We start from the raw sequence: 22,662 nt of genomic DNA, 5'->3' as shown, positions 1-22,662 counted from the left end.
TACAAAAGTTAAACTAATTCTCAGTTTTGGAACGCCCTTTAAATAAAAGGGGGATCAGCTGTTTGGTTAAGTCTGAATGTATGAAATCGAGTAGACTACAGGTTCTTGACACATTTTTGTTTCTAATGCAGGATCTGTATTTTTCGGGTGCAGAGGTTGCTGCAGAGTGGATATGTCTGTGTCTGATCATTTTATGTCGATCACACAGCAGGGATGGTGTCTCTTTAAATCCGCTCTGTAGTTCCTGCAGAACTTGGCGTTGCAGCTTACAATTCTTTGAAGCCCAATTTGGTCAGTTCCCTCGCCTCGGGGCCTGACATCTTCTCGCCTGATGAAGTCCCTGATAACTGGTCTGGAAGAGATGATGGGCGAACAGATAAATCCCTTCATTTCTTTAAACGGGTCTTCAGCCGTTCCGGTGTGAAAGGGCGGCTTAATGATCAGTCAGACTTCAGATGAAAGGGAAGCCAGAGGGTTAATGAATGAGCGATTTCCTGAACAAATGAAACTAGCCAAAAAGCCACAGGTCGCCCCAAAGAAACACTCAAGAGACAGGACAACAACAAAGGAAGCGTCTGTATATCATAATGCAGATATACTGTACTCAAAATGAACGGAAGAGGTTCGGTGTGTTCTACCAGGTTATGAAATATATAATTAAAGTATCCTGCGCGCGCGCACACACACACTATCTATATATAAATATATACATGATGAAACAGGCTATGCCACATTGTAGTTCAAATTAGATTAATAAGTACAACCAGGAATTATTTAACTTTACACATAAATTATACTTGGAGCCATTCAGTGTACTCTCCCCGCCCCATACAGAAGGTTACGTGGATTGGCATTAACATTCTCAGCATGTGTTCAGTGGCAGGAGACGGTTGTTTTGGTGCATTCAAATGACTGGAGCAACAACAAAAGAGGAGTTTAGGAAGTCGGGTTTTCCCCCCAGTGTGATCTGAGCACAAAAGCATTATCCAAAGGTAGGGGCTGTTGAAAGGTTCATGTCCTCATTACCTGGACCTTTAATATTCCGACGCACGGATTTTTGGTAAGTAGAAGAAATACAAACGAAGTGCAAAAGTTTTAAAATATTTATGTGTGTTTAATGATGGCCTTTGAAAGCGAGTTTTCATCGTTGCAGGTCGTTTTTTTAATGAATGTTTCCTCTGCCTCTTTTTTTTGTAAACCACATTCGTTTTTCTCATCTGAAAGCTTTTTATGCATAATGGAAACCAGCAGGATGCGATAGAGGGAGAATTGCACTGGATTCCGGTCTGCGGTTTATTTTACAAATGAATAATAAAGCCGCTGAGGGCCGAAGGCAGTGAGAGGCTCAGATGCTTTTTTTCTCCAAGGGCTCATTCAACATTTCGAACATTTTTCTTAGTGGCACATGGAGTGGTGTGTGTGAGAATGTTTAGGGAGTTGTCTACATCGACAGCAAAAGTGTGTAAGTCCGAAAAATATATGTATATGTTCTTAAAATGTCATTGAGGTAAGGTGAAACATATTGAAAACTCTAGTAAATTAAATACATAGGCTCTAACATTAACTCATTTTACCAAATTTTTAATATCTCAATATTGTTTCCTTCTATTTAATATTGCAATAAAATCGAATTAAACCAGTTTACCCTGGTATATAGATTGTTTAAATATATTGAGTTGATGTTACAATTTTGTTGTGCGTAAAAGTTAGATATCTAAGTGAAATCAGACCAATGGATCATGAATCCAATCTTGTAGTAATCATCTGTGGTCGGATGCGCCGTTTCCTCTCATCCAATTAGAGGGATACTTCCCACCAATCTACAAGTTTCAGCGTTTAACCTGCATCCCTAACCCGACCAATCCGCATCAGCAAAAAAAGTGCCGTATCCTCCCACTGATCCAATCAGAGCCCGCTGACTGCGGTGAGTCCTGGTATAACCAATCAGCAGTGACCGGATATCTTGTATCCTCTTTATTCCCATTTTCTTCTGCTTCTGGGGAGCGGGAGACCAATGGGCGGCGGTGGAATGCAAATGTTTGGCCAATGAGCAGCTGTGGAATGCGAAGTGTCTACCAATAAGGGTGGAGGGAATGTGGCGTGCGTTTCGTGGATAATGACCAGTCGTCAGTGGCACTGAGAACAAGTCCAGAGCGGGCAACAGTGAGCAAGCGGTGTGTTGTGTTCGAGGAACTCCGCACTCTTAGATAAAGGGGCAGCTCACGTTTACAGACACAGCCTCCCAATCAGACGCACCAATAACATACAGCAGATACACCGGGCACCAACGGCGAGCACAGAGTCTTTCCACACGCAGTATCATAACATACAATAACACATGCAGCCATATCGTGCACTGGTGACAGCTTCATATCGGAAATCAGGTGTCCAGGCGGGAGCCCATCGTACGGAAAAGTCGCCGTGTCTTGTGGAGAGTCTCATACAAAAAAGGGAACAGTGCGGCTGACAGGCAGCAGTGCGCACGGCTGCAGTGTGGAGAGTGCGGGTGAGGAGATAGCCCAAGGCTGCTGGACATTGTTGTGGATGGGCAGTGTGTAGATTGGAGTGGAGAGCCCCGGTGTGCTGCCCCTTCAGCAATCCCGCTGTCCGCGGGGGACAACTCTTGTGTCTCGGGGCCACTGTACCGCAAGGCTGCCGCTTGCTTCAGCTCGGCAAAGCTGCCTCACCTTCACTCTCCACTTGGCTTTTTTTCTCTCTCTCGATCCGACGACTTAACGCAGTGACTCCTAAATACTGGTTTTTATATAAGGCTTGAGACTGGATCTACCTTCTTGGAAAAGACTTTATATATTGCATAATAAAATGGATTTGTACTTGGTGGATATATGGAAATAGGTAAGAGTCCTCGAGATTTAAAAAAAGTTTTAAAAAATCGTGTTTAGCTTTTACAAACGCGTATTAATTCTCATAGCACAGTGTAAGATGTTTTTATTTAAAATTTTCCCAAAATGAAGCTAACTTTTTTTTCTTGCCGAAGATAATGTTGAGATAAAAATAGAAAATGCTGGAAATACTCAGCAGCATCTGTGGAGAGAGAAACAGAGTTAACGTTTCAGGTCGATGACCCTTCTGACGTTAACTCTGTTTCTCTCTCCACTGCTGAGTATTTCCAGCATTTTCTGCTTTTTATTTCAGATTTCCAGCATCCGCAGTATTTTGTAATAATGTTGTTGAGGATGAATCCTCTTCCACTTGTGAAAATGCCCAATCTAGTTGAATGAGCCGAGTGTTTGGCAGTGGTGGAAAGTCCGCCCCCGTGTGGTCTTCTCCATCCCCCCTGCCCGCCAGCCTGCTGTTGCTGCTGGATTTCATTCATAATTTCCCTCCCCCCGCCCCCTCCAGTCCCCCCTCCCCACTCGGTGAACCAGCGATTAACCAGAGTTTAACTGCGCTCCGAGAGGGTGCTGCTGGCTACAGTCACCGGCATTCGGCTGCGGGCTTTTGATGTCTTCTTTTCTGACTTAAGTTTGGAAATAATCGCCCCGAGATCTGCGCCCAAAGGCGGGAGGAGTAGAGGGAGCGCGGAACGTTTCCCCTTCGCCCACTGAGTGCCGGAGAGGAGACTCTCGGATCCTGCAGAGTTTCGGCTGTTTGCAACAAGGTGATCCGGGGGGGGGGGGGATCAAGCTTATTGGTTCGGGTGAGGCTGCTGGAGCAGGATTCGGATCCGTGCAGCGTATTGAAGTAGTGGGGGGCTGTCGGACCTTTGCACTGTTGTCAGATGTGTCCAGAGGAGCTCCTTCAATCATGATTGCAAAAACTGTTGCGGGTTGTTGCAGGGCGGGGGGCGTTTTCTCCGCCCCCTCCCCTCCTCCTCCTCCCGATGGTGCCTCGGCCAATTCTGTGCATGGGGCTTTTTGTTGTGAACGGTCCGGCTGCACTCGGCCAGAGGGTCGGCTGGGCTGGGCTGGGCTGGGCGGCCGCGGTGTGGCGGGGAGAGAGAGAGCGCGCCTGGGGAGCCGGCTCGGCCCCCCGGAGATCCCTTCTGTCGTCGGTCCCAGGGTTTGATCCAGTCCGCCGGATTGTGACCAGGCAATAATCCTAAAACGTGGCTTGATTTACACACAAAAAATACTTTGTGTGTGTTGGTGGTTTTTGTGCCATTTGTTCCGATGGCCATGAGCGGGTCGCCCACTCCCCTCCCCACCCCTCCCCTACCGCCAGAGCCTCTTCAGACCGGAGCTGCAGGAACACCAGTCCGGTTTGTGCCAACCGCACAGGTCAGAGAGCAAAGTCAAATGGCAAGGTCAGGAATTGTATGTGTTGGGGGGGGAGGGCATCCAGGGGGTTCTGTCCATTGCAGAGAATGGTGCAAAGGTGAAGTTTGACGTTAATAGTCTTCCTGGGTCAAACCGTTTGAGGTCAATATTGGAAATTCTCTGGGTACATGTTCAGGATCGTGAAACCCGAACCCCGGCTTCTCATTTCCCAAGCGAGTTCTCGCTTATGTTGGTCGCTTTCTTACAAGCACGTCCACTGAGAAGTTTTAAAACGTTGGCATTCTGCTGGGCTTATTAAATAATAGAAGCAGTTTGAAGAGGCATTATTATTTGCAGGTGCTTGCGTACACGTCTCTTGTAACTTGCAAAGTTAGAAAGGTTTTGTTCGAAACTGGTGGCAGAGCCATGTTAAAATGTTGTACGCTCTTTTGGGTGCAGTTTCGTGCGGGACTACCGATTGTGAGTCAACATGATGGGTAGTTGACAAGGGTTCAAGAAGTACAGTAGGTGCTTCTGGTGAGGATCTGACCTTTAGATTTGGCCGTCATTTATCACAGTTTAACCCCTCCACTTTTATTAAAAGGTAACTTACAAACTGGCCAAAAGAGCTGAACATATGGCATTTCAGTGTAAGCTAACGTGCTCCATTTGCAGTTGGCACATTTGCTATGAAATTTTATTAACCACTAAAATATACTTCCTGTCATTATCATACTGTGATAAAACACGATGGGCTTTCGATATGAAGTGACTGGTAATTATAAGTGATTCGATATATTCTGGTCATTTCATATTCAAACTGCGCCTGCAAAAAAAAAAAATCTTGATTTGTTCTTCCACTCTGCCAACATGGATTAGTTTTTCCGCGCTAGATTTTAAGTTTTGCTCAAACTGAATGCCATGGTGACTAAGCTCCCATCAGATGTGAGAATACCACCATTTTATAGTTGGAAACATCCAGAAACTATGGCAAACATTCTCCCCAGAGAGCTCCGTACTACTGTACCCAACCATTCACTACTAGCCACCGTTACACCACCCATTAATCTAGATACTTTTAAACAGTGTGATAGACTTTGGATGAGAGTCCTCATTTGAGGTAAAGTGGGAGAGTGCCTGCTTTTCTCCATAATTAGCAACTCTTTTTTTGCAGGAACATGCACCTTTGAAATTGCATGGTTTGTGAGAGTACAATTTCATTAGTAGGCCATTAATTATGGGGAAAAAATATTCTCTGACATTTCCTTGAGATAAATGTTACGTCCTGTTTTAGAAACACCAAAGTCTATTAGGGTAGCAATCCTTTAATTTGGTAGGACTCCATATTCAATTTTGAAACTCCATCCTGGCCTGTTCATGCTTTTTTCCCCCTTATACATATTTTTTGTATTACCAGACTCCATCTCTCACACTCATCATCTTTCACCAACTCATCTTTGCGCCCTCAGCCATGGCACTGAAAGCCTGACGTTTAAGACATTTTGTTCCATCCTTTAATCAGATGTGCTTAAACTGTAGACTTTTCAGGGCGAGGTCTGATCACCCAAATTATTGCTTCAGGTGCTGCTGTTACTGGTGTTAGAACACAGGCTGAAGGTGCTTGGTATATGTTCTTCCAACAGTAAGTAACAGCAAGACTGCAAATTCAAATCTAATCTGCCACTTAAGCTCATTGACCAATTTTGTCACTTGCCATGAAAGGCAGATTCTGAATTCTTATACCTGTGCTTTGCAAGTTTTTAAAATTTGTTTTCTCAGCAGATCCCATCAATTCAGATCGGTGCTTGAATAGTAAAGCTGTTATCTTTCGCTCTAACTAACCTACACATTAGTGCCAGGTCCTCCATGAGGACATTTACAATGACAGCCCCTCACTCCTTCAATTGTGCCAGTACTCTTTACTGTAAAGCAAAAGAAAACCTTTGTGGCTTTGGTGGGGGAGGATTTTCAAACCTAATTGTTAAATTATGCATAATTTTCCAGTGTGTTTGTTTCAAATCTGTGTTATATTTGTGCAAGTAATTAAGAACTGAACTGTATTTATTAACCATACCACTATATTATTCAACTCCATGTGTGGAAAACACTCAGTAAGTGGTTGCATTTTTGTGGCATTTGAAGGCAAGAATGCCTCTTGCACAAAAATAAGACTAGCACTGTGCAGTGTTGTGGAAGCTCCCAAATTAAAACCGCATTATAGATACCACATGGTAATAGTCTCTTAATTCAGTCCTGTTTCGTGCTGACCGAGATCCAATGATTCATTGTCAGTATAATCCTTCTGCTGTAAGAGCTGAGTACCAGGTGCTTAGGGCAATCTAGCAGATCCTGGCAACTCTGTGCAAGGCAGTTGTTTTAACCCATTGCTGTCCTCACTTTGGTACAACAACTTATACAACAGTCTGAAATCCCACCATTTAAAAAAAAACAGACTTCTTTTCAGGGTGGGGAAGAAATGGGAGAGAGAATGTCTGGATACTTCGGTATATAGTGTTAATGTTGGGCTCTGTTCGATAGCTACTTTGTAGGAATAATGATTATGCATTAAATATGCAAGTCATTAAGTGTGCTGCAGTTGTGTTATCGACGTTTCTATTAGACTGTACCTTTAGAAGGATATCATTTAGAGAGAGCATGGTACGGTAATTCACAGTTGCACAGCCAAAACTACTTTGGATGAGAACAGGTAGATGATACCATGAAATATGTTTGATGGCATTGAGCATTATGTTTCTGACTGTGTTCTCCTCCCACCAGCGTTGTGCATATGAAGCCAGTACTTTAACCCTTCAATTGCTGACTTCACTTTGTATGGTTTCTAGCATTGAATATCAGAAAAAAGACAAGTAATCATATTCATTTTGAAAATTTGAAGTGTTGCATACTATCAGTAGAGTTTAATAAAAATGTGTGAGACTCAGGACAACTTTATCTGTAGCATTGTTAGAATAAGTCAAATTATTTTCTTCCCTCATCTTTTTTAGACTGATTTTAGTCTTTTTGGGGCTATAGGTTATATTTAGTTTTTCACTGTAAAATGTAACAATAAAGCAGTTCTTTTGCTATGTATCCTACCATTATATATTTCTAGTACAAGTTGTGATACTCATGTATCTTCAAATATGACTTAACTGCAGTAGCCCTGTTCTTTTCATAAGGCCTTCCCCAACCCGAAAGCAATAAAATAAGTTCCCTCTTCTGTGCGTATTCTCCGCTGGGAGAATGGGGTGTGATGTGCCTGCCGCAGGCGTCTTTATGGATCCCGCTAATTCCTGTTCAGCAGCATCCAAAGGGGTTCATAGTTTGAAGAGATTGAACCAGACAATGGCAGTTCTCTGTCTTTCCTCCTTCCTTTCTTTCCTTCCCCCTTCCTGTTAAGATCCTGTTATTGTGAGCAAGCCTAGCAGGTAATGAGGCAGGTGAGGCCAAGGGACACGGCGTCTTTAGAGTGGGACTTGAAGTGTGACAATCTTTTGGTTGGGAATTGAAATTGGTCAGTTGAGTTTATGCTCTAATCCCTGTACCCTTGTTTGATAGTTTATTTTCACTTCTAAAGGATCCCATCTAGTGGAATGCACACCGCTGCTTGTTTTTATTATGCAGCATTGAAGGAGATCCACTGAGCTGGTGTTAGGATAATCTGCTATTTTAGATGATTTCGTGGTGGGGGAGGGGGTCTTTATTGACTGTCGACGATTAGCAACTTAATACTAACATTGTTGGATGTTGTACTCTTACTAATGCATATCTGTATGTTTTATTTTACACTTCGTCTCCTGAAGATACTGGCTCAAGCTGCAGTACCGTTCTATGGGTGTTGGAAGCTCCTCTGGTATCTCACCCAAGCAGCTATTCTTCAATGCGTGAACCTAGATAATGAGTGCTGGCAGTTTTTTATGCTTTGGGGGTGGGGGGAGCAAGGAATCACAGCCAAATCTGATCCCACTATCACTGGATAGCCGTCAGCAGTAGGTACTTTGGCTGATTTTTTTTTCAATTACCTAGCCCAGAAATGTCAAGGCCAATTTAAAAAAAATCTAGGGAAGAGATAGCAGAGGCATTACTACACATAATTTAATAATTCGTTAGAAAAAGGTGTAGTGCCAGAGGACTGGCAGACAGCTAACGTAATACCTATATTTAAGAAGGGAGATAGAACATGTCCAGGAAATTATAGACCAGTCAGCTTAACATCAGTGGTAAGAAAAATAATGGAATCCCTACTAAAGGAGAAAATAGAAGAACACCTAGAAACCAAAAATATAATAAATAGTCAGCATGGATTTCAAAAGGGAAAGTCTTGCTTGACCAACCTCATTGAATTTTTTGAAGAGGTAACAGAGAGTGTAAACAAGGGTAATGCAGTAGATGTAATTTATCTAGATTTTCAAAAGGCCTTCGATAAGGTACCACATAATAGACTAATGAATATAAGGTCAGAGAATGCAGAATCAGGGGACAAGTAATAGAATGGATAGCTAGCTGGCTTCAAGACAAAAAGCAGAGAGTAGGGGTTAAGGGTAGCTATTCAGAGTGGCAGAAGGTGGGAAGTGGTATTCCACAAGGATCAGTGCTGGGACCACTGTTCACAATTTATATTAACGATTTAGACTTTGGAATCAAAAACACAATTTCTAAATTTGCGGATGACACCAAATTGCGGGGGATAGTCAAACTGAGGAGGACTGCAACAAATTACAGGAAGGCATTAATAAACTTGCAGAATGGGCATATAATTGGCAAATGAATAACACAGATAAATGTGAGGCATTACAATTTGGTAGGAAGAATAGGGAGGACAGTAAGCTGTGAGGAGAATACAAAGAGTCTGCAAAGGGATATAGATAGAGTAAGTGAGTGGACAGTAAGGTGGCAGATGAGTAATAATGTAGGGAAATGTGAGGTTCTTCACATTGGTAGGAAGAGTAGAAAAACAGAATATTTTTAAAATGGTGAGAAACTTTCAAATGTTGGTGTTCAGAGAGATTTGGGTGTCCTCGTGCAAGAAACACAGAAAGCTAGCATGCAGGCTAGCAAGCAATAAGGAAGGCAAATAGCATGTTGGCCTTTATTGCAAGGGGGTTGGAGTATAAGAGTAATGAAGTCTTGCTACAATTGTACAGGGCCTTGATGGGACCACGCCTGGAGTACTGTGCACAGTTTTGGTCTCCTTCTCTAAGGAAGGATATACTTGCCTTGGAGGCGGTGCAACAAAGGTTCACTAGATTGATTCCTGGGATGAGAGGGCTGTCCTATGATGAGAGATTGTGTAGAATGGGCCGATACTCTCTGGAGTTTAGAAGAATGAAATGTGATCTCATTGAAACACACAAGATTCTGATTGACAGGGTAGATGCTGAGAGGTTGTTTCCCCTGGCTGGAGTGTCTAGAACTAGGGGGCATAGTCTCCGGATAAGGGGTAGGCCATTTAAGACCGAGATGAGGAGGAATTTCTTCACTCTAGAGGGTTGAGAATCTTTGGAATTCTCTGCCCCAGAGGGCTGTGAATGCTGAGTCTTTGCGTATATTCAAGGCTGAGATCGAAAGATTTTGGACTCTAGGGGAATCAAGGGATATGGAGATTGGGCGGGAAAGTGGAGTTGAGGTTGATGATCAGCCATGATCTTATTGAATGGCGGAGCAGGCTCGATGGGCCATATGGCCTACTCCTGCTCTTATTTATTACTTGGAGGGTGTGAGTCTGGGTGGGGTAGAGGAGCAAAGGGATCTCGGAGTACAAATATACAAATCACTGCAAGTAGCGACACAGGTTACAAGGCCATAAATAAAGCAAACCAAGGACTAGGGTTTATTTCTAGAGGGATAGAATTGAAAAGTAGTGAAGTTATGCTAAACTTGTATCGAACCTTGGTTAGACCACACTTGGAGTACTGCGTACAATTCTGGCCACCATAATATAAAAAGGATATAGAGGCACTGGAGAGGGCGCAGAGAAGATTTACAAGGATGATACCAGAAATGCGAGGATATACCTATCAGGAAAGGATGAACAGGCTGGGTCTCTTCTCTTTTGATAAAGAGAAGTCTGAGGGGTGACCTAATAGAGGGCTTTAAAATGATGAATGGTTTTGATAGAGTGGATACAGATACTTATGGGGAAGAGCATAACCATCTATATTAGATAGTCACCAAAAAAATAAATAGGGAATTCAGAAGAAACTTATGCAGGGAGTGGTGAGAATGTGGAACTCGCTACCACAGGGAGTGGTTGAAGCGAATAGTATAGATGCATTTAAGGGGAGGCTGGACAAACATATGAGGGAGAAGGGAATAGAGGGTTATGCTGATAGATTTAGATGAGGAAAGACGGGAGGAGGCTCGAGTGGAGCATAAATGCCGGCATGGACTGGTTGGGCCGAATGCCCTGTTTCAATGCTGTGTATCCTATGTAATTATAGGACTTTACTGCCATTTCAACTGAGTTCAGCTAACTGAGCATAGAGCAGGGATTGAATGCAAGACCTTTCTGAGCCATCGGGGGAGCTATCTTTATTGATTGTCTGATCATTTTCAAAATTGAATAAGGTTTAATTTCCAATATAAGCAATTTGAATTTAATCTCTCTCTCTTATCACTACATAATCTGTAATTGGGCTGCTTAATGATGCCCATATATTAAATTGTATTGATCTTTATTACGTAACTATTTTTATTTTCATAATTTTTCATGTAACAATGCAAAACCTGTTGAAAAGTGGCTCCACTTCAGAGATGCAAGTGATTAGCTGTATAGTGTGGGAGTTGGTGCGGGTGACCTTTCCTTTCACTGAGGCTCTTGTGTAAACTTCCACCCACTGTATGGGCAAAGGTTGGAAATAGAATATACAATATTGGTTCTGGTCTTGGCAATGCTGTACTTTTATCATGAGGTAGTCTAGGTTTAAAAAAAAAAGTGCAACAGCAAACTGAATCTTTTGTGCAACCATATCTTTTGTTATGGCTGTCTGTGGCAAGATTTATACCTACACTACTATACAGCCTTAAAAAGTAGGTATAATTCCATCAAAAAGAGTAAAAGCTTTTGTGCTCCAATGCTGTGGTATAATGTCAGGACCTGGGTTATGCATTCCTGTAATTCATATATTGGGAGTTCCTAGTCTTGGCTGCAAGATCTGATGGAGATGCAGACTGCAGTCCAAACACAGCGAAAGAACTCCGCAAACCCAGCTGTGCTCATGCATGTCCTAGTTGTCAGCTCAAGAGTGGCATTGGTAGAGTCCTAGGATTTTGTCTTCTACCTGGGAAAGGGCCTAAAGGGGTGTAAGGGAATATTAAAGTAATTCACAGCATGTATTTCTATCGTGCTCCTCAGGGACAGGAAGACATCTCCAAGCACTGCATTAAGGAGGAAAAAAGCTGGACGTTGAGCAGGAGGGAAAACAGAGGATTAAAGTGGGGGGGGGGCGGACTGGAGACATGGTCAAGGAACAGGTTTTAAAGAGCTCTTTGAAAGCAGGGAGGGAAATGACAATGTGGAGGGAGCTAGAAAAGGAGCTCTAAAGGACAGGAAAATAGCTGAATGAGTGGTCATCAATTTCCATTGCAGATTTCAAAAAATATTTTTTCCTGCAATGAAATCTCTAATGCTTTGTATTGTGAAATAGCTAACAGTACCTGTAATATAGAACTCACAGGGCTTCAACAAATATAAACCATTTTATGGCTTCTCTTTCCATGTCAGCATGGCCACAAGGCTTCATCCTCATTCTCCTCCTACTCCTCATATGCACGCTGCCTCGCAGCGACATTATCCATCAGTGTAGTATCAATCTCCACATGTATACCAATGACACACACCACTTGTCCATCTCCATCCTTGACTACTACTATGCTGTCTGACTGTCTTAACAGCGTCAAAGATGAGTCACGACTTCCTCCAGCTAAACATCAGCAAGGCCGAAGCCATCCTGTTTAGCTCTCATCAGAAACTCTGTATTCTGTCCTTGATTCCACATACATCCCCAGCTCCTCACTCAGGTTGCGCACCTTAGTGTCCTGCTCAACCCTGAGCTGAGCTTCAAACTGCGTATCCAAGATGACCTACTTCCAACTTCAAAAACTTTGCTTGCTTCTGTGCCTACTTCACACCTCATTGCTGCTGAAATGTCATCACCTCCAGGATCTAATTGTCCAATGTTTTTTAAAGTAAAATTGGAAGAATTGTTGATTGTTTGGTTGCCACTATGATGGTCAGATAATGGATACTGAAAATTGTTGCAATCTTGCTTTCAGTAATCAATGTTGGTGTGTGACCTGAGTCAGCCTTTGATTGGTGGTCTCAGTTTTTAGGAGACTCAAGGTCATTTTCACTGCATTGAATGGGATGAAAATTGGGCAGGACCTACTCTGGGCATACAGATCCGCTCCACCAGATTACTGCCCAGGCGGTGAAGGTGAAAATGACCTGCTCTGTGGTAACTGTCCTTGCCGCATGCCCATCTGGGAAATGACGTTTGCTGCAGTCTAAAGAATGTAGTCCTAATAGCAGTACCTAAAGAATGTGTAGGTCTCCTTTAAAAACAATCTAAATTGCACAGTGTTTGTTTCCTTTCCTGCCAAAAATCAAGTCTGGAGATGCATGCGCATTGCATCCGTGACGTGGACACAGCGGCCTAGAAATTGAGTGGGGTTAGCGCCCAATTAGCGGCGCTGGAGGGCATTGCGCTGGAATTATAGCCGTTTCTGAAATTGACTTGGGCCTTACCATCGGCGTTAGCCGGTAGCGCTGCGCCGGCACCGATGACGTCATCGGTGTGCGCAGCGTCCCGGTTGCCGTGGTAACCCGGCCCCAAGCCCAAATTCAGTTGCGCCCGCCTCGCCCGTGGCAGGCGCAACCAACGATTGTGGAAAGGGTTCTTACACGCCTTTGCGCCGGCGCATAAAGGTGGAGCGGCGGCCGGCCGCGTTCCCGGCGGCCGCCTGCCCGCACCTCCCTTCCCGGACTCCTGCATCACCCCCCCCGCGGCCCTGATGTGTGTGTGCTGCGAGCCCGGCACTTCCCCGAGGTGCCGGGCTCAGATGTCGGGGGAATCCGCCGGTCAGTTGTCGGCTGCAGGCAGCTCCTCCTCAACAGAAGGAGGAGGCCTGCAGTTCCCCAGCCTGCCGCACCGCATCGGGTGCCGCAGCGGGGGATTAGCGCCGGAAAACCCAATTGAACGCCCGTTTTGAGGCGCTAAAACCCTCCTTTAGCGCCCGCCGCCGTCTGGGCCCGGCGCAACCGAATTTTCGTCGGGCGCTGCCGCATTAACGCTGGCGCAAAATTTCTGGCGCTACAGCCCTGGTGAACCCACAACCCAATTTCTAGGCCAGCATGTACAGCATGCAACATGCGATGCATACACATTTCTGGACCTGATTAATGGGAAGTGTCGAGGATATTTTTTTCCTCACATTCTGGTGGAAATTGTTTTTTAAACTGATTGATCACCTGAAAAACTCCAGGGATTTATTGGTGGAAATTGGTAAACACTGATTTTAATGATCCCTATTAATACAAAATTTTGTTCCCCTAACATATTAGTACTCGGGATCTCCAGTAGCTCCCTGTCCCCCAGCATACTGGCTTCAAAGCACCAGTCTTCATTTGTATATCATCCTACTTCTGTAATCTCCTGTAGCTCTATGTCCCTGAATGCATATTTTGCTCATCTGAGCCCGTGGCCTGAAATATGAAATTCTCTTCCTAAACTCCTCTGCCTTGCTATGTCTCTCCCCACCTTCAAAATGTGCCTTAAAAGCTCCATCTTGTACCACACCTTTGGCCACCTGCTCTCGCCTCCCAATTCCTGTCCTTCTGTTAATCACCATGGGACAATTTGCTTCATTAAAGCGCATCATATATAAGTGCTATAATAAACAGAGAGAAAAATGTTTTCCTGCCTCTCACAATTCCCACTCTTAATATACTTTGCCTTCAGGAATGATCTGGCTCCTTGCATGTCTGCAGAATTTAACTGGGCAGGATTGAACCCAGCCCCCTTATACAGTAGATCAAACAATCTTACCAAGAGATAGGAAAACATTCCCATTGAGGGGCAAGGGTTTGAATGAGTGTGCAGACTGTTAATCAGAATCTGGCCCAATGTAGAAATAACTTTAGTCGCCAGCAGGGCTGCCCCGTGCATCCAAATGTAATTTTCATTGTGGAAACTGTGGCCACAGTCCAGTGGGTTAAGTGCTTTCTGAGTCTATTCTTTTGCAGTAGCCTGGGATCCTTGCGATCCCATAAATTATAGCTGTGTCTAGCAATGTGACCCTAATATATTTTTTCCTCTCTACTTGTTTTGGCAGAATTTCCGATGCATGCCAAGTCTACGGTGAATGCTGGAAGTTGTGATCACCACAGATGGAGGCCCGTATTCAGCATGGTGGTGGTGGTTCATTGGTTGTGATCCAGCAGCCCTCTCTCGACAGCAGGCAGAGACTTGACTATGAACGGGAGCTGCAGCACACTGCCATTTTATCCCTCGATCAGATTAAAGCAATCAGGACCAGCAACGAGTACACAGAAGGCCCGGCTACTGCAAAGAAGGCTAGTAGTATTAATAGTAGCAGACCCACACAGCGGCATGACAAGCATGAAAGGACTCACGAAGTGATACCGATCAATGTGAATAATAACTATGAACATCGGTCCACTCATCACACACATGCTGGTCACCACCCCTCCACCAGGATGCCTGTGTTGAGCAGGTCGACCAGCACAGGTAGTGCAGCTAGTTCAGGGAGCAACAGTAGTGCATCATCCGAGCAAGGACTTTTGGGACGTTCACCACCGACACGGCTAACTTCCAGTCACCACAGATCAGACCGGACGATTAGAATACAACCTAAACCATCTGCCTGTACAACGGATGAGCTGAAATGCTTAGGGAAGGAGGATTTGGCAAAGCATAGATTTATATGCGAGCAGTGTGGGAAATGTAAGTGCAGAGAGTGCACAGCGCCAAGGACACTGCCTTCATGTTTGGCTTGTAACAAGCAGTGCCTGTGCTCAGCAGAGAGCACGGTGGAGTACGGTACATGCATGTGCCTGGTAAAGGGAATCTTCTACCACTGCTCCAATGACGACGAGGACTCCTGTGCGGACAATCCTTGCTCATGCTCCCATTCGCACTGCTGCTCCAGGTTCTTGTGCATGGGTTTAATGTCCTTGTTTCTGCCCTGTTTACTCTGCTACCTTCCAGCCAAGGGCTGCATCAAACTTTGCCAGGGGTGCTACGATCGTGTAAACCGGCCTGGGTGCCGATGCAAGAACTCGAATACTGTGTATTGCAAACTCAAGAGCTGTCCCACTCAAGGGGAGGACAAACCCTCTTGATCCGGGGCAGCAGAGCTCTTTAACACTCTTCTTTTTTCAATTTGAAATCATGCGTGAGTGTTTACCCGCTTCAGTCTAAGACTGGATATCATCAGAATGCAGCCACTATTCTAACCGTAGCCCATTCTACAATCGAGAGATGGCTGCTTTCTGTCAACGTGGAACGGCTCCAGTTCTGCCTGTCAAGCTTAGCATCGTGAATGTTGCTGGTGCCCATGGGTAAAAAGACATCCACATCACTTCAGAGGAGTAAACCATTGCTTTCTCACCTGCAAACAGCCCCCTTAACTAATTTGTCTTGTCCACAGATTTTTCATGTTACACAAAGTATACTGCTATTCTTTACAAATCGTCAAAAATTTTAGTATAATTGAAACTAATTAACCAGATTCTGAGGGGGGGGGGGGGGGTTTGATCCGTTTACTATATGGATGTCACAATACAATTTCTGACGAGCAAGATAATTGGGGGAAACCACTGGTGCTGCGATCGGTACTGGCCCTGCACCAAGCTGGCTGCCACCAAACTAACTATTACCATTCAAAGAGCCTGTTCTAGTGAGACATTTACAAGTGATGTACTAGGTTAATTGACTTCTTGTTACTCTTTTATAAAATTGTTACCTGATATTTCTAATGTACAATATGTGAAAATTCTCCTGAAATAATCCAGGGTATATTTTTCCCTGTTTTTATAGTGATGAAGCAGATGTGACGGTAAAGGTTGTGTTCTCTGCTTTGCACTCATGTGCTTTATAGTGAAGAGAGGAAACTATACTCGCGTGTCCTTATACTGGTCACCTCAAAAACTACTTTCACACCAGTGTATCATATTAGTCACGCTATATTAATAGACGGGAACATTTCCAGTGTTTGCTATTTGTGGAGAAATTGTTAATGTGCTCTTTATATTGGATTTATAGTTTTGCCACATTTAGTCAACACTGGAAGTTTTCACCTCCGTTACAATCCCATGGTACTTAGGAACCTTTATAAATGTAGATTATAACCACCCTCTCAAAGAATACAACTTGCTCCATTATGTGATACACAGTGAAATAGTATGACTTCAAATTCTGTACTGTAATGTGTGCCCCACGTCCTTAACACATCTTTATGTGTAAGTAAGTGCGAGTTATATCGGACACTAGAAAAAAGATAAATATGGTAATTATTTTACAAGGAAAGACAAAGGACTTTTTATCATCATTCAAATTCTGTACTGGTCCAAACAACTGCAAAGCTCAGTGTTCTGAACAATATCCACCATACTGTAAATCGCCTCTCCTGTTTTTTTTAAAGGGTAGGTCAGTCTTGGTTTTACATTTCAACTTAACCTGCTGAGGGTGTTTAATGCAGAGGTACAGAATACCCTTTAATTTTATATTGATTTAATGGTGCGTTTTATACAAAGGAGTAACAATATCTTCTGAGAGGCAATAACTGGATATCAGATGCATTGGAAAAATGCAGATAGGCTCTTGATATATATCAATTACTGTTTTATTGTGACATCCATAATTAAATGTTGGGTTGCCTTTAAATTGATGGGACTGTACTCTGGTTTATTTTCTTAAATTTGCCCCAGTGAGCTCTCCATGCTTCTGTCTCAAGCCAAATTGTGGCTTTCTTTGTGTATATATTTTATGTAAAAGAAAGAAAGTTTTGAGGAATCATGACTGTTTTTAAAATGTCTCAAAACTTCTTTTGTTGTAAAGAATATTTATTATGTGAAGCTCTATTATTTTATGGTATTTATTTCAAAAAGCTGTCTGAAATTTTACTCATTTCTGAATATAACAAATATCATTACTTACTGAGAAAATTAAGGGTGGCACAAAAGAAAATGCATATGTTAACTATAAGGCAGAAATATATAAATTAATGAAAATACCATCTTGTGTGTTGTCTGAATCTTTTTTTCTTATTTTGGATTCCCATGTAATGCTCTAAAAAGATTGCATTTATATAGTGCCTTATTCCGTTTCTCAAAAATATCCCAAAGCACTTGACATACTTTGAAGTGCAGTTTAAGTTCTGGAAAGTGAGCTGTAGTAGCCTCCACATTTGAAAAGAACACTGGTTTTCAGATATTTGCACCTCTACCCATTCAATCAATCATTCAACTTTGTTGAAGAAAATCTCCAAAAACAGCACAATCGCTGAGTGGGAAAATGCAGAAGGTTGGTGCAGTTCTGAGCTTTACACATCAGGTAGGACTATGCTGCCTCTCTGGGTGAAATGTGGTGAATTTGACTATAATTATTGCTGCAGAACACCAAACACGAGACAATTAGGGATTGTTTTCCAAATTTTCTGTTGGATCAGGAATTCCATTAAGTAGAATGAGAAGTGGTTTGGTATGTTGGAATATTGTGGTTGGATTGGGCATGTGTTTATCCGGAGTTGATTGTCAAGCCAAAGTTTTGAATAAAGATCCTATTTTATTCCAGGCACTGGTAATGATTCCAACATGTTAGGACAAAGATTGTCACTAGATGGTGTGTATAATGCAATGCTGTAAACCTGATTTGAATAGTTCACCAAGAATAACTTAAAATCACACACTAGGTGACTGCAATGTGGTTGGGTGTTTTCCAAATCCAGTAAAAGACCTTCATAAATCACCCGTTTCCTGTGGCCTGTGCGGATGTTTCACACTTATGAAGGAATATTGGTGTTGCAAAACTCGGATTTGACTCGGAACTAATTTAGAAGCCTTCCAGCTGTTTGATGTTTTCTTTTTGGTTCTGATTTTAAAACTGATGTCTAAAAAGAAACATGAATTCAGATGCTATTTGCTCCCCAGCTCTTTGCACCCCTGTCCCATTTGCTGTCCTCTAATGGAGGCACTGAGTGGTGCTGGTGTATGGCTCCGGAGTTGCTGGCTGCTTTCCAGTATCTCACCCAGATGACCGAACGTTCCTCGTGTGTGAGACAAGACAGTGAGTGTTGGAAGACTATTCAAATATGGAGGACATCACAGCTGAATCCAGTCCTGTTCTCACACATTCTCCATTTATGTGCACTTTCCAGTAGGAGTCACTTGATAACGATCAGGAGTGGGGCACCCAGGGTAATATTTAATTCTGTAGCCCACAGTACCATTACTGTAGAGTCCAATTGGTGCTCAGGTGTTCACTTTCTGAGGACTTTTGTCAACATTATTCACCATAGCCAAACATCATAGATGCAAGTTATTAAGTTCAATCTTTCCTAGTCTCCGCAGCACAGGAAGGATCATGTCATTCGGAGTATTTCTTCCAAGTTCAGCTCCACTGATGACATGAATGAGGAACATGGCCCACAATCCACTGGCCCATTTATGATTTCACAAGACATGTTTGAAACAAAAATGCCTGCTCCAGGCTGCTTGAAACCAGCAATTTCAAAGCATTAAATGAAGAAACAAGGAGTGACTGGTAAATGGGCCCGATACATATAGATCAGATGACTTGATGACAGGATCCAGTATATGACCAAATTTATTCCACAGGTCAGGGTATGAAACACCTTACAGGGCATTAATTTCTGGATTATAATGTTGGTTATTGTTTACTTTGTTCAGTATGTCTGAGCATGATTTTTTTATTGTAATTTTTTTAATGAGGAACATTACAAAATGAAAGGTGCATTGAGTCCTCCTCTGTTATGAATAGCCTTGCTGCATAGAAGTGAATGGTTGCTATCTTGGGGATGTTTTAAATAGATATCCAGTATTAATTTCATTGGGCTGCTTTTTCCAAATACTGTTTTCATTTTTAGTCAATGAGTATGAATATTTAGCAGGCTGGCTTAATAAAATTAGGTCGTATCTAGAAGCAAAAGCCAACTATTTTATTTTAGGTGCAAATGTATAAAGCACCTGAGCACATGCTTAGCATCTTAAGTGGGGAAAACTGTTCCAGTCATGATATCACACACGTGCAGTATTTTATGCATCATTGAAAAGCTGATAGCGGATCAAAACTATCAAAACATGTTGTATAAATGAACTTATCCAAGATTTTAGTTCAGTGGACACTAAATATACACTACTTCATGAGACCCAGCAGCAGATTCAAGCTGCTGATATAACTCTTTACTGAGCTGGCTGATCAGCGGAGTATAGAAATCTGCTTATGATACATGCATGTTGATGGCACAACTGGAATGATGCTGCGGTAAAGAGGGTATCTGTAAAGCACCACTGCTCAACATCCATGGGTGTCTGGGAGAAATCAGTCACTCAACTTGGCCTGTCATCCAGAAGGGAAATAAAGCAAGAAAATTGGCGATAATAATAAGCTGGGCTAGCCGCAAGTACATAGTGAAGTCAACTTTCATGGGCTCTGTTTACTAGTGCCCTCTTGCTTTAGGATATGAGGACACATAGCAGTCTTGTGTACCAGGAGAACAGGGACCCGAATATTTGTGATCTTGCTCCCCTGCCGTAATCATGACAGAGTGGGAATTGTGCTCTGCAAGTGAGAGGAGACCTTGACCCTAGCAGTGTTTCTGGGGTCAGGTCATTTACATAAAGTAGATGGACACCTCCATCAATATGGGCACATCTGGCGGTGGGGGGGGGGGGGTGGGGGAAGGTGGTGCTTGAAAGCTACATTTTGGTACAGCCAGCACAATAGGCTTAGGTTTGCATCAACATTGGAAATCAGTCAGCTTTAAAAAGGGAGTCGATTTCATTATGGCAGACTTATCTTCTGAAGTGTTCCAAGCTGTGACTCTGGCCTCTCTGTGGGCCACATTGGAAACTCCTGTTGGCTGCTTTTTGGGGCAGAGTGCCAACGTCACTGGGTTCCACCCCAGTTTGCACCTCATCAGTCATTTGTTGCCAGGCTCCTGCCTCAGGTATGCCACTGGCCCCAAGAGACTGGAGATCCAGTTGTACCGAGTGTATCCAGAATTCAGAGCGAAGGCCCTGTGACAATTTTCTACTGAGCTGCAATTCAGGCCTGCATTTAGTGAGCTGAAGTGCTTGCACCTTTTTGGTACTGTTGCATCATTAAGGCCCCAGATTTGACACAAAAATATTCAAATGAACAAGCACAATTCTGTGGTATTTTTGGCTAGATTTGCTCCTTTTTCTGGTGAGGTCAGCTCATGACTCTACCAACGCATGATCTCGGCTTTGTGCAGTGATTCCAGTATTTCTTTTAGTAAAGCTCACTGAGCTGGCCCTATGATTCCGTTGTCTTTGTTCCTCTCCTTTTGTCCCCCTATATTTCTTTCCCTGTATCTTTTAAGCTCTTTATTGATTTACTAAGTTTTATTCCAAGGTTTTTCTGTCTTTTCAGTTATAATTTCACTTTCCGCTATTCGGTTCACTGACTTTTCCCCCTTTTTTCTTTATTCATCCTTTCTCATTGCCTCCTTCTGTTCTCCACTTTGCTCACCAAAACATACACACAGGAACACACAAGCACAGAAATTGGCCGGAATTTTCTGGGGTGGTAGCAGGCGCGATCGGTGGCAGGTCGGGTGGGAAAGTTGTTATTTTTGACAGCAGGTTGGGAACCTGCTGTCATCCCGCCCCCAGACCTGCTGCCTTTCCCCCAGGCGCGTCTGTCATCGCGGAGCCGACCCAACCGGCAGTGGCGGGCGACCCAATTGAAATGATTATCAGTTAGTTTACAGGTGCTTAAGAACCTTTTTTTCACTTTTTTAATTTCCCTGCATGGCCACGGGATTCACACAGTTTGGGAACCACGTCTGTCAACCTGAGGCGGGAGTTCTGTGACCATTGCTCCAGCTGATTTCTTGACAGCATTAAATGTACAGTGAAAGCTCCCACCTGACAGATGATCACTTTCCTCAGGCAGACGCTGTTGCTCAGTCCATTTCCAGCACAGATTCTCCAGGCTGCCAGTGTTTCCCTCAACCTCTCTATCCAGTGTCACCTCATTGGAAGAACTCTCTCACCATTGACAGAGTGCTTCTGTCATCTGTACTTCACCTGCCATCTATTCCATCAGCATGGGTGCCACTTATATTGTCTCACATTGGTCCTCAGAATGAGACCACGATCAGCCCCAACACCAGCGGCACCAGGCACACCAGCAGCACCAACAACCACACCAACCTTCTCCACAATCAACTGATGCTACACAGGGCATCAGCACCCGACCGCATTGCTGCCCGGGAGGCCAGGAATGGCCTCATCATGGCCAGATTTAGTTAACTTTACACTGTACACCCATATGGCTGCCGCATGATGCGCCAGGTTGGCACCATGCCACACCAACACCATAACACATCCCTATAATGCCCAAGCCATTCCTTTCACACTCATCACCATTGCGGGGGGTAACGTTAAGTCTCACCATTCACTGCAACTCACTAAGCCACTTCCAAAGGTGCACACAAATCTGTCCAAGACTGGAAAGCGTTGAAAATAAAGATTTTTATGTTTGACACCACATTAACAGAAACTTTACATAAACATTGGATAAAACACCCAAGTGGCTACCCTTGTGTCTTATTAATTGGTATGATTGCACTAGGATGAGGGTGAGTGTGAGAGGTGGCTAGTGAGATGGGGATGTGATAAGGTAGATAGAGATGGGTGAATGTGCAAGGTATGTTGGTGTGAGTAAGGATGTGCAGGAGTAGGGTAGGGAAGGCAGAGTGATGGGGATGTGGTGAGAGGCACAGCAGGATGCAATTGAGTGTGGCTTTGTACTAACATTTCCTGATCTAATGAGATCATTGAAACGTTTGTGGCACTGCACCCAGGTCCTCCTGACCACATCCCTGCTTGTGCCCTCCTCTGTAATCGGCAACCAGGCTGTCTTGGCCTCCTGGGGAGGTCTCTTCTGCCCATTGGAAGGGAAGAGGACCTCCCTGCGTGCTCTGGCTCCCTCCATAAGCATGTAGAGGGAGTCATCGGAGAACCTGGGTGCAGCCCTCTGCCTCTGTGCAGTCATTGTCAGTGTTTGCAGCACTCCAATGCTGTAGAACACTGACAGCACTACGTTAGATGAAACTTCAAATAAAATGTGGCCATGGTCCCTTTAAAGATCCCAGCTGAAAACACGTCATGAATGACGTCACCAGACCCGCTCCATCTCATTGGGTCAGGTAA

General features: G+C 43.7%; 1 protein-coding gene across 4 annotated transcripts; it reads left to right on the top strand.

The window, feature by feature from the left end:
• The first annotated feature begins 2,068 nt into the window (after positions 1-2,068).
• On the top strand, positions 2,069-17,475 carry spry1 (sprouty homolog 1, antagonist of FGF signaling (Drosophila)). Of its 4 annotated transcripts, none has more exons than XM_086009551.1 (2): positions 2,069-2,856; positions 14,553-17,475. In XM_086009551.1, exon 2 carries the CDS (start codon positions 14,608-14,610, stop codon positions 15,580-15,582), a length of 975 nt encoding a protein of 324 aa, XP_085865677.1. In that variant the 5' UTR covers positions 2,069-2,856; positions 14,553-14,607; the 3' UTR covers positions 15,583-17,475. The 4 variants fall into 4 exon arrangements, with proteins under 4 accessions (XP_085865677.1, XP_085865686.1, XP_085865708.1 ...); XM_086009560.1 differs by lacking the exon at positions 2,069-2,856 and adding an exon at positions 3,377-3,622; XM_086009582.1 differs by lacking the exon at positions 2,069-2,856 and adding an exon at positions 3,798-4,241.
• Positions 17,476-22,662: the final 5,187 nt, after the last annotated feature.

Source organism: Somniosus microcephalus, chromosome 2 (genome assembly GCF_052327205.1).
Source record: "Somniosus microcephalus isolate GS21.2 chromosome 2, FLI_Smic_1.0, whole genome shotgun sequence".
Lineage (NCBI taxonomy): Eukaryota > Metazoa > Chordata > Chondrichthyes > Squaliformes > Somniosidae > Somniosus > Somniosus microcephalus.
This window is presented reverse-complemented; position numbering and strand designations above follow the sequence as displayed.

What these genes read in the sequence shown, in the direction of transcription:
- spry1 (XM_086009551.1), top strand. Translation starts at nt 14,608, where the DNA reads ATGGAGGCCCGTATTCAGCATGGTGGTGGTGGTTCATTGGTTGTGATC.